This window comes from Ctenocephalides felis, unplaced genomic scaffold (assembly GCF_003426905.1).
Source record: "Ctenocephalides felis isolate EL2017-DRISC unplaced genomic scaffold, ASM342690v1 CF-g0.4_SCAFFOLD_01886, whole genome shotgun sequence".
In the NCBI taxonomy this organism is placed as follows: Eukaryota; Metazoa; Arthropoda; class Insecta; order Siphonaptera; family Pulicidae; genus Ctenocephalides; species Ctenocephalides felis.
This window is the reverse complement of record NW_020538040.1, coordinates 79,052,197-79,064,994: the sequence shown is the minus strand read 5'-3', so window position 1 is coordinate 79,064,994 and position 12,798 is coordinate 79,052,197. Positions and strand designations below refer to the sequence as shown.

The window sequence follows — 12,798 nt, the reverse complement described above, 5'->3', positions numbered from 1 at the left end:
TGACATGTTTGATATATTTTGTGTATTTTTTGTATATACTGGATGGAATGCCCTTGCTCAAATTTCATCGAAATTATTGTAGAGAAGACTGGGTACGGTTGTGTCACTTTTTTTGATCAGCAATATTTTGTTAATTTAGCTGTTAACTGGGAGAAAAGTAAATTAAATGGTAATTTACATATATGTCTATGAGGAAATACTTAAATAATGTCTACAAATACAATAGATTAGTCATAAAATAAAATCATACAAGAAAAGGGCGAGTGACACAATCGTCCACACCCGAAGGACGGTTGTGACAGTCATAAAAATAGGGTAAGCAACAATAGGTTTAAACACTAAAATGATTTATAACGACTTCTTTTGTCAGAAATATGTAACGCAACACAACTTTATCATTTAAACATAGCTTATGAATATAGTATAACAATATAAGACAAAACCAATTTTTTTAAACAAGAAATGTTTGTGAAATCTTTTGTTTCCTTGTATTGAATTTTCTCTTCTCTTTCTCCATGGTATTTTGTCTAAGTTAAGTTACATTTTTTATCTGTTTAAATTGCGCGCAAAAAGGACAAGAAATACATGTCACAACAAATACATGCCGCATAAAACAAAACTAGTTATTGATAATTAATTACTAATGTTCAATTTACAGTAAAATAACAAACAAAGTGATCTTTGATCTATATACAAGTAATAGTTTTTATTAAAAGAAATCTAACAAAAAAACTTGGATTTAGCTATTTAAAAGCAAAGTGGTCTACAGATCATATTAATATAGGGCGCTGACTCAATGCAATAATGGAAACTTGTTTGAGCAAACATACTTCATCTTTCTTCCTTTGGACCCTATCTCAAAATCAGTATAGTCTAGCTGTTACGACTACTTTCACTATCATAAAATCTGGCACAACCGTACCCAGTCGCCTCTACTATTTTTTCACATTCATGTTGATACAATAAAATAATTATGATTATATTTAATATTACCTTTATCAGTTAAAATTTTGTTACCAGTCATTATAAGTTTGAATAATTTGCAATATATTTTTTAAAAAACGTTTTACCAAAAATTAATTTATACTATTTTTTTTAAATAATGGCATGGTTTGCATACTAAACACAATATGCTCTAAATGTTAAAGAATGTTCCATTTTATGCACACAATTGTACGTAAGTCCAAGTAAGTTGTCTATTGTTAGCACAATCGCAGTTGCCAATAAATCGGAGTGAGATTCCGAGATGAAAATCTACTCATTAATCCTTAATCCATAGACCTACATTTCTGGATTATGTGATTGCCACAGTGAAATGATAAATATTTGTGATTCCTATTTAAGATGATGGCTTCGTGAAATCAAGGAAAATATTACATTTCGTACGTAAAACCCAATGTTTTTGCAGCAAACGTTTCCGAGCTAAAACCATCCTATTGCAACATCATATTCCACGAACTAATATGTACACAAAAATATTTTATGTTGTCGAGCACATTTTAAGAAACTTTTATAATAAAATAGTTTAGAGTTATAATGGTTATTAAATATATAATATAACTATTAATAAAAATAAATAATAATATTAACTCTATATTACAAAACGGTAAATATAACATCGTACTGTAGCCCATTACAAAGTTCTCAGACTACGGTCTTAATTGACGTTTTGTGACCTCATAATTTTCTAAATGCTATAATTTTTATTTTTAGTAAAATTAGTTCTTAAAAAAATTGTCTGAAATTATTATATTCATGTTGAGATTTTTGCAAACCAATCTTTAGTTCAAAACTATTTAAAGCAATTACGCGTTTAGCATGAAAAGTTGACTTATAGATTTATTTTATTTAATAATTTAGTACTATAATTTATTAAAATGACATGAAAATATTTTGTTGACATGGTGTTTATCGTTGCCAAGAAATATACAAGAATTTGTAGACAAAGGTATTCACTCATAAAATCACTGACAGACACCTACACAAATCTGCCAAAACAAAGCTTTTTTGAAACTTTAGTTCCATATTTGAATTTTGCTTCTAAAGAACCGCAAATTTTCGATTAATATTTGCAATTCTGCTAGGAAGAAAACAGTCCTGATTGACCGATAGACAGACAAATGAGCGACTATAACAAATTTACATTTGTACCATTTTGAACAATTTTGTGGTGCAAATTAAAAAAAAAAAAAACAAATGAAATTCGATACATTGGTACAACTACACGTGTCTCACGTGCATTAAAATATCATGGATTGGATTCTTCTATTTGGAAACATGTCAAGAAGCGTTGCACCGTTGTGCCAATATCTAGAATTCAGCGTTCCAAATAGTAGAATTATCTCGTATTTGAATTACATGGTGTATTGTTCTTGTAAGATATAATTTATTTCAAAAGATATATAGCTATATACATTGCAAAATTTAAAATGTTTAATTTAAAGTATCAGCTGGATCTTACAACCGATAAACATACACTCTGGTGTTGTATAATTTGATAATTCTCCTAAACGGTTATTCGGATTTTGATCATTCTTTTTAGAGTTTGTCAAAGGAAATTTTTAAGATTTAATAAACGATAAAGCTAGTAATATTCTAGAAATAATTGCAAAAATTACTAAAAAACACTTATCATTGTTTGACATTGAAAACATTTAAACTGCCATCTACTAGAAATGTCAATTCATTTGAAATTTGAATTTAGCTGAAATTATGAGCCTAGATAATATTAGAATATTATATACAAGAAAAATGTAATATCTACATTATTATTGCCGAAAAGCAGCTGAAATGTGCCAGAAATTAAAATAACATAAGATACAGTCAACAGTATATGTTGGAAGATGAAATTATATAATTCAGATTAATAAATAACGCAATATGTCCAAAATTGCATATACATTATTTTTTAAGCTTATGCATGTCGCATTTTGGTTTACTTTACTAAACTATTTTCATGTTCATAGTTTGTTTGATGTGTCAAAAATTCATTTGTATGGCATTAGATATGGAATATTTAGCAAGTTGATCTTAGATCGGAGAGTGCTCATAAGAACTAGATTTTACAAACGTATTCACCTAAGATTTGAACTTGAACAATAATGTTTGTTAAATTATTAGTAAGAAAAATGTACTTTAGAAATTGTAATTGCCAAAAAGCAACCAATATATCATACGAGATTATGAAAATTATAGACTAAATTATTGAAGCAATTATGTTGTGTGGTAAAATCAAGTGTGATATTGTTCTTTAACCGCAGATACTATTTTTTCTGAATTTCTTATACTGCTTATAATAAGAACATAAATGAATCACAACGGCTTGACATCAAATAGGATATTAAAAAGTATATGATAAAATATTTTAAAAAAATTGAACTTTTGAATTTTAGACTTGGGTACAGGACAACGTCTGTCGGGTCATCTAGTATATATATATATATATATATATATATACATGTATATATAGCAATTATTTGATCAGTTATGTTGAATCCTTCACATTTAAATGTTGTTACAAATGAGAAAAGAAGTTTTCTGTTGCTTCTCCTAAATTCTCTCGATTTTTCTTGAAATTGTTTGAATTTTTTTAAAAAGATCAGTTAAAAAATAAATATACGTGATATCTTACTACACCCCTCCCTTCCCCACGTGATATTTCGAGATTTTTTATTAAACCCCTCTTCCCCCTAAAAACCTCACTTGATTAATAGACGCCCTCATAAGTAAAAGTAAAAACATGAACTATACTATAAATATGTGTAAGTAAATTTGTGAACTGTAATTTATATTTAATTAATGAAAGTTGCAAATTAATGGTTACTTGTAATACTATATACAATCATGAACATCCGTGTAAAAATTTACGTTGACAAATTATATTCTGGTTCCAATTATAACTTGAAACGTTCAACTCAAATTGCGATATAGTGAGAAATCCTTTGTGAACAAGTTTGACTTTCACTCGACAATGCTTTCTTCTGTTTGTCTAATATTGCATTATGTAATTGTATAATATCGAAAGTGAAACATATTGTTTATCTACATATTAGTTGCAATATAAATTTTACATTTCATAATACATCGAATATAACAAATATTCAACTAATAACGGATTGATAAAGAAGAATTGCTTCAAAGACTCAAATAAATCTATTATATATTTGTCCAATAATTTCATGATTGAGGTTTTAATTTATTATTCTTACATATGGGTTTCAAAATTATTTCATATTGTAAGTTTTCTTTTTTTGAAATAACATAAAGTTGCTTACTATATCTAATTGAATAACAAAATCTGTTATATTTGACGAATTTTTGCTCTAATTATAAGTGTTGTTTTGTTCCAATACATTGCTCCTAACTATTTCCCCCTTCTAAAATTTTGAGCAATATATGTGATTAGGTTTATTTATCATAAACATTTTAATGTTAATCTCAAATTATCATAAACATCCTAATGTTAATCTTAATAATTTCATAATATAAAAAAATTAATTATATAAGGCCGTAGTCCAAGAATACGTCAATAATAAAATTTTAAGCTATTAATTAATTTTATTGTGTTTGTTGTTCAATGGTCATCGATATGTTGTTAGACCTGTACAAAAATAATTCTTTTGTGATAGTGTTATATATATTTTTTAATAAAACAATAAACAATATCAAAGACGATTAAACTGTTTTTTTTTATTCACAGGTTGCCGATTCAGTATTACACAGAGTGGCTGGTGATAGCATAGCAAACAAGGTAGTTTATTAATTAAATATTTTTTCATTTTTACATCTTATTTAATTTATTGATAATGTAGATAATATATTAAGAATTCAACATCATTAAAGGAATATAGAATGAAATAGCAGTAGTTTTAGCATTAGCGAAAAGATTGAATGTTTTAATACGCCTAGTCGTTCTTTTCTCAATTTCTCAAGATGTACATTTTTTTTAAACAGAATGTGAAATAAAATTTTGTAAATAATCTTAGAGCAACATATATTTAAATTTATACAGGAATCTGGTATATTTTAAGATATCAGGATTCTTAACATCTAAGTTAATTTTAGCTTTTCAAGTTTTAATTTTCAAATATTGTGAATTTTATAGAAAGGAAAAAGAAAATAGAAAGGAAAAAACAACTACTGAGTTGTTTTTTCCAACATGACAATGTAGTATACAATGCCCCTTCTCGGCGGACTATTGTAAATTCATTAAATTTACTAAATGTCCTTTACTGGACAGTTGTAAATAAAAGAGTTAATAAAAAAAAAAGTTTTAATTTTATTTGATACATTATTAATTAATTGTTTTGTTTTTATTTTATAACTAATTTATAACATCCAGTGATTAGTATTAATAATATTAAATATTTTAGGTTGTGCATAAACAATTCAATTCTCCAATTGGCCTCTATTCCGATGCTAACGTCGCCGAAGCGATTCGTCATACAACAAGCCTACCGTAAGTAATCAATTTAGTATGTAATTATTTTATTATCGTTTAATTTTTTAGCAAGGCTTAATAAATCGAAAACACAGCACATTTGCCAATACCTCAATTTTATTTTTTTCCGCACTCAATAGGGGCGCCACCAACTGTATCACGAAATTTTCTTATATTCGGAAAAGGTAAACCAGAAAAAATTTAATAAATGAATGAGATCGAGATTTCAAATATGTTTTCAACAAAATGACAAACATGTTTTCACTAAAACTATAAAAATTGTAAAAAGCGAATATTAAACTAATTATTATTTTTTTCAATTCAATTGAAAAACATATATTTCATTATATAATGTGAATATTACATACAAGTGTAAAAGTTATTAGATTAGATTTTTTTTAGATTTGAAAACATTTATTTAAATTAAGGGGCACGCTTTGTGTGACAACCTATAAAAGGTTATTTATGGGAATTAAAAAAAACTAGTGAATTCATCTATTTAAAATTTTGAGGGTATATTTTACATGTTTTGAGAATACTCAGTATAAATTTTGAAATAAAATATTAAATATTTTTGAAATAACACTCAATCTCCGGCGGCGCCAAAAAAAAGATCCTCGGCTGCTGGAGTGATTGCAGCCTTCTCCTGAAAAAAGTTAAGTTTTTTCCAAAATTTTGGCCGTTTTTGGCCTGCCAAAATTCAATTTTTGTTACGATCAAAAAACTGGAGGGTCGTCGTATGGAGAACTATATAGAAGAGATGCAAAATAAAATTTGATAGCGATCGGATCACTTGTCTTCGAGTAATCACTCCAGCAAATTCGAAAAATGCTGTTTCGAGAAAAACGCGTTTAATGATCTCCGTTATACTATATACTATATATACTCTTTTAAATGGCTGTAACTCAAAAACTATTTATGATATCGATTTAAAATTTTAGTATGTTATTTTTAAAGTTATAACCTATCGAAATATTTAAAAATTCAAAATTCAATTTTTTGAAATTTTCTCACTAGGTGTGCCCCAAATAAGGTGATACATTTGAGTTTTCTACAAGGGTGTTACACTCTTATAAATATCGCAATTGCATTTTATCTCAATCATCATAATAAAAATATACCTGTTAAAGAGAGAAAAATGTAAAGAAGAGTTACTAGATATTATAATAATATTTTGGAAAAAATAAGAATTACATAACAATCTGTTCGTTCATAATGAGATATTATGTTCCAAGTTTGGCATGGCGCGTTTGCCATACCAAACTTTTTCTTGTGCATAGTAACCAAGTGCCTGGTGGTTAGTATTAGGGTGATTCCTACAATTGAGGTAAAAGTTCCTTGCGAGCTTCTTTATTTGGTCCAAAAGCTGTCGGTACGTCAGTCTGTTCGTGTATGGTATTTTGTAGAGCAATAGTGCCTCGTCAGTTGGGTTTCTTGATTTGTTGAGTGCTAGTCGTGAAGCTTTGTTTTGTACTGTCTGTAGCCTCCGTCGGTTAGTCTTTGTTGTCGTGTTCCATGCTGGAGCAATAGCAGTACAACAATGCAGGTCTTATTAAGGTCCAGTAAAGTGTCCGCTTGTTAAGGTATTAAAAGTTTAAAGTAGTCTTGTATTAAAGTAAGATAATCAGTTCTGAAAAAGAGTGAAGAAAGTGAGCACAAAAGACCCTATGTTGAGTGCGGAAAATTCTAAAATGGGGTAAGGTGTATTCTACTTGATTATTTATTCTAAATTTTCTCCGCATGGGCTTTACCACTTTACACAATTTACTTCTGCAGTAAATTATCATCCTAAAGATTAGAATTAAGTTTGCCACATATCATTATAACATACATTTTATATATAATCATTTCCAATCAAATTTACTTTTATAATTTTATAAATAGTAATAATAGATAATAATGAATAATGATAATCAATATAATCATGGTTTTATTGGCAAGCAAACTAAAAGTTATACCATTTTCTGTATTTATTAATATCAATACACAATAATAACAATACAAGTCATACAATACTATTTTGAAAAATAAAATATTCGAATTTTAAATATTTGAAATGAGTTAATATATTTAGTTTTAAATATTTGAAATTGAGTTAAATAATTTTCAAAAATATTACCCAAATATTGTAACCCTTTTTGAATGGCACAATTATATTATTAGTGCTTCAGCTATTTTATTTTTTTCTCAATTATTTATCTTGGGCCGTTATTCATAAAAAAATACTACTAACCCCAAGTGGTTATAAAAATTATTACGATAATGAGTTTTTTTACTTGAATAATCATTATATTAATATTTAATATTAATAATTTTTCTTTATGTAGATATAAACCGACTGTTGTTTACGATCCCGCCAAGAGTGAGACCTTTAGAGCTTTGCAGGAAGAAGTATACGGTGGTGAAATACAAGAAGTCAGTACTCCAGCCCAAACAAAAGTGTTTCAACCGACCAAAACTGTACAATTCAAGGTAATTCTAATACATATTTACTGTTTTGTTAATAATACCGAAAGAATATCGATACATCTTAAAAAATAATTATTTTATAACAAATACAAACGTTTTGTTTTCTACAAATACAACTTTGTCTAATTTGTATTGACCTAATTATAAAATAACGTGTAAATGTGTAATTTTAGTATTCTCAGAACAAGTAAAAGCATGTAATTTCAATTGGTTTGCAAAAATTTTATTCGGATTGGAAGTGGAAAAAGTCTGGTTTGTTATTTTATGCACAAAAAATACGAGCATAATAATTGAAAGGATTCATTCTATAGGCAATTAAGTATATCCCCTTAGTATTTGGGCAGGATATATTCACATTTCGGTCTAGGCTAATCTCATACTTGTTTATCTATGGCTAATCTATATTTTTTATATTACAAATTACGAAAATGTATTTTTTACTATCCTTCCAATGCAAATGTTAACCATTATTATTTTAAAATGTTTAAATATGTAATAATTACGAATGTCACTATTATCTATTTTTAGAAACCAAATCCAGTAAGCCAACCACATTATCAGCAGAATCAATATGTAAGTATTAATGAAGAAATATAAATAAAATTATCTAATATGATTAAAAAGTTGCCTTTAATAGATACAATTATTTGGTAAATTATTGTAGAATTATAGGAATGGGAACTAAATAAAACCAAATAATTTTTTTTACTGTTAATGCGCATCAATGAAGAAAGTATAATTAGCATCAAAATGCATTTATATACTTACATTGTGAGGATTTCATTTTCAAATCCATGTTTGTGTTTATATAATTAGGTCTAAGGACAACAATAACATTTATTATCTACAGTTTTTTAAACAATTCGGGAATATTATATGTTTTCCCAATAAATAATCAGTTTATTGACTACTTACCTATGGTTATTCATTGTTATTTACAACAAATTTTTGTAAAGAATTTGAAATCAATTCTATGTTATGTTTCTTTATTGCTTATGATAAGTGATTGCAAAATACTTTTTTTGATTATATATTTTATTTTATCTTACAGCCTTTGAATGATTCTGGAGAAATTCATCAAAGCGGCTCATTCAAGAGATTAATGCACCACGTTTTAAACCAAAGCAATTATTAATTTTTTTATTAATGTAATAGGATGTTCAAATTAATTTAATTAACAATGTAAAATTTCATTTATTATTGTTCACTATAGCTTTTCCAGGTATGCCATTATTTAACATTAATAATATAATAACATTGAATAAACAAGCATTAAGATGTGCTTCAACGTTTTATCAAATATTTTTATTGTTTTTGTTCAGAGTATCCTAATTTTAAGAAAAGTTTACATTTTATGCTTCTCATGCTTTTTTTCATATTAATAGAATGGTCTATATTTACAGACTATTTTATTTAATATGTTCAATGAGTGTAATCTAGTCAAAGCTTAGTTTTGAAATAGAGCATATTAAAATATCCAAACTACATATTGAAATTATTATAATTCTGTATTTGCAACATTAATTAGCTTCTAAAATATATTATAGTTAACAATATGGTAGTTCCATATATAAGTTTTATTTTATTTTTCAAAAAAAAAAAACAAATGTTACTTCATGTATGTATATATATTAAATTAAATGTTGGTATCTATAACAATAATGAATAATATGTTGCATTATATTGTATTAAAGAAGTTTTAGAATATAGTGCAAAGTCATATTACGTACATTCGCATAATTGTTTTTATCAAATGAGATATAAATAAAAATCACTTTATTCAACTTCAATGACTTGAACAATATCAATCTATAAAAAAGGTATTAGTATGATAGTAACATAGATAAAAGAAGAATATAATATGGATAGTAACTACTAATATGGATAAGATGAATAAAATACAAAAATAATGCTGCAATTTTTTTCTACTATATTTATTGATAAACTATAAATATAATTTAATTAATTCATCGCTAACTGCTGATGGAGTTAATATACCTAAATCTGTAAATAACAATGATATATATGCTGGTGGTGTATAATCTACAAGAGGGTGCTCATGACTTAAATTCTTTTGTATGCGTGTTGTTGTAGTGTATTTAAATTCTGCAGGCACATCTTGTTGGCTAAGCGGATATAATCTAGAAAATTTAAAGCTTTCAGTAAGTACATAAAATGGTTTCTTCATTTCCCTAGCACACAATGCCATAGTATAACTTCCAACTTTATTAATAATTCCACCACTCTCCACTACACCTTCGGCTCCAACCATAACTATATCGATTTGCTCCATAATACAGCCAATAGCGGAATCCAAAATAAGTGTGCATTGTATACCTTCGCATTCTAAATTTTTACACATCACTTCACCGCTATTATCAGGTGCTGAGTTTGTAACAAACACATGAAAATGTTTACTTTTGGCTGCTTCTTTCAATGTTTCGAGCACAACCCTTGATCTGGAGTGTGTTAAAACTGCACAGCCATCGGTTATAAACTGTGAAGCTAGTTTTGCTATGATACCTCTCGCTTCGACTAGTTTCTTTAAGAATAATTTTCCTCGATGTAACATGACTTGTTTGCATTCGGCAAAGGTTTCCTGATCTAGTTTAGCTAATGTAATGAACCTCAAGAATAGTTCGCAGCCTGAAGCAACTGCTGTTACTGGTTGATCGGTACTCCTCATTATTTCAACAGCAGATTGTAGAGAAGCATGCAGTTCCTGTACGGTTTCACTATTATAACATTCCAGAACTTTTAATAGTGTTCGAATTGCAGCCATTCCAGCAGAGACATCGGTTTCTGTTTTTAATATGTCTTCGAAAAATGTTTTTATCTCTGAAACGGTCATAGACAAGATCAACGTTGGAGAAATATGGTATTATTATGTATTATTTACCTTCACGATCCATTTTTTATATCAATAATATTGCGTACTAACTAAAAGTATCATTTGTAATTGAAGCTTGAGGAAATAATATTTGTTTGGTTATGTTGATACTTTTGACGTTTACACTCGTTAGGTAAGCACATAGAGCTATCAGTCTAGACAACATTAGAATACCATGAGCCATAGATAAGGATGTGGCTATCAATACAAGATTAGACAAAACCGTTGAAGAAACAATTAATGAAGTTGTATCCGAAATGCAGAGTTATTCTGTTATTCTTGATTGTTTTGAGATTGAGACTGATACTCCACATAGTATTGACCATGCAGCCTACACATACTCAAACTATAAAAGAATGTATTCAGTAAAGGTGTGTAAAACTTTTTTTGTAGCTACAATATAAATAATATTTTGAAAGTACTTCAATTAATCTTATTTATTTATAGGTTCTGATTGGTTGCACTCCTAGACAATAATAGAATGCCATGTGTTCATAAAGCCATCCGGCTTTATTTCCTTTGTAGGTGATGTGGGTTTGGGCTGAATAACTGACACCCAAATTACTATGCTTTCGGGAATATTAAATAAATAAGAACCTGGAGATGCTATATTTACAACGGTAAATTCATGAGTAAAGAAAGACTTATATAGTTTCCAATTGTGCTTCGTATTCAGGATTTCCACCTATTCGGACCTAATTAGATAAATTAAGAAATATGGCTGTTCTTGTTCATCTCCCTTTTGTCCAAAATGGATTACTATTGCCAGAAGATATCATCAAAACGTACTCATGTGCGTATACATGTTGAACGAGTTATACAGAGATTGAGAGTTTTTATAATACTGCATCATATACCGAAGGATCTTATTTTTAGATTTTTAGCTGATAACATTATGTATGTATGTACCATTTTAGCAAATATACAAACTTCTATCATTAAAGAAGAGGGTGATAAATGAATGTTTATATTAGGTTTATATGCATTAATTGAAAATGTTGCTTTATATTCATTGAATACATATGTGTCATAACTCTTGGCTTAGAGTTCCTTGACTTTGAAAGTTTATACTGGATTTTTAATTTTATATGTAATACATTTGAAAAGGCTTAAACATGCTATATATTCATTAACAGTATCATAATTCTTGATTTCAGTCTTTATATGGATTAGTTTGTAGTTTAGTTTATAGTTAAGTTTTTAAAGAATTCCACTTCTAAACAAATTAATGTTCGTTATATACTTAATCATGAACATTACCAGTCAACTTCTGAGTGACTTTGAACATGGGCAACACATATTTAAGCTGAAATTAGAAAAACATATTAAGGTGATCAGAAAACTGCAAACCACGCTGAACCCATGGCATGCCATTAATTGAAAACAGTGGTGAACAGTTCTTGCATGTACCTACAATAATCTAAAACCAAAAACATTGAGAGCCGATTTGAATGGTTCAAAAAACATTCGATTTTTATTGATAAGGAGATGTGCTGATTAGTTTTTGGTAAAGGCAGGTTTAGCCGTTTCGGAGATATGGAGCAAAGAGTGCAGAAAATAGAATATTAAGTTTTTGAGAGAATGGAGCATCCGATTTGAATGGTCCAAAAAACATTCAATTCGTAATGACGGGGAGAAGCGGTGATTAGATTTTGGTCCAGCCGTTTCGGAAATACAGAGCTATATGTGCAAAAAATGGCAGTTTTTGAGGGAACTTAGCGTCCGATTTGAATGATACAAAGAATTTTCTGCTTGTTTTAACAAAATAATTGCTTTTGGAAAAAAAATATTTTTGTTTCAAATTTTTTTTTCAAAAAAAAATTTTTTTTTGTATATCGAAAATAATTCAGATTTCAACTTTGTAACTCAGTTTATACAATTCTTATAAATATTAGACAGTGTTACAATATTTATAATAATTTATTTAAAAACATTTAATATTCCTCGCATATTTCATCACAGTACGGGAAGTTCCAGCAATTTGCCTTAAGTCACGATG

The 12,798-nt window shown here is 27.9% G+C and overlaps 2 protein-coding genes across 2 annotated transcripts in view; one reads left to right on the top strand and one right to left on the bottom strand.

The window, feature by feature from the left end:
• Positions 1-9,510, top strand: part of LOC113377516 — a 43,660-nt gene extending 34,150 nt beyond the window's left edge. Inside the window, exons 4-8 of the mRNA XM_026617868.1 lie at positions 4,700-4,750; positions 5,373-5,458; positions 7,768-7,912; positions 8,438-8,482; positions 8,961-9,510. Of these exons, the coding sequence (XP_026473653.1) occupies positions 4,700-4,750; positions 5,373-5,458; positions 7,768-7,912; positions 8,438-8,482; positions 8,961-9,044 (411 nt within the window). The 3' untranslated portion in view covers positions 9,045-9,510. The remainder of the gene's footprint in view (positions 1-4,699; positions 4,751-5,372; positions 5,459-7,767; positions 7,913-8,437; positions 8,483-8,960) is intronic.
• A 316-nt stretch (positions 9,511-9,826) lies between these two features.
• LOC113377565 (translation initiation factor eIF-2B subunit alpha-like) lies at positions 9,827-10,921 on the bottom strand. Its single transcript, XM_026617927.1, has 2 exons — positions 10,809-10,921; positions 9,827-10,747 (listed from the first exon to the last, which is right to left on the bottom strand). The coding sequence occupies exons 1-2, from the start codon at positions 10,819-10,821 to the stop codon at positions 9,855-9,857; spliced, it is 906 nt and encodes a 301-aa protein (XP_026473712.1). The 5' UTR covers positions 10,822-10,921; the 3' UTR covers positions 9,827-9,854.
• Between the last annotated feature and the right edge of the window lie 1,877 nt (positions 10,922-12,798).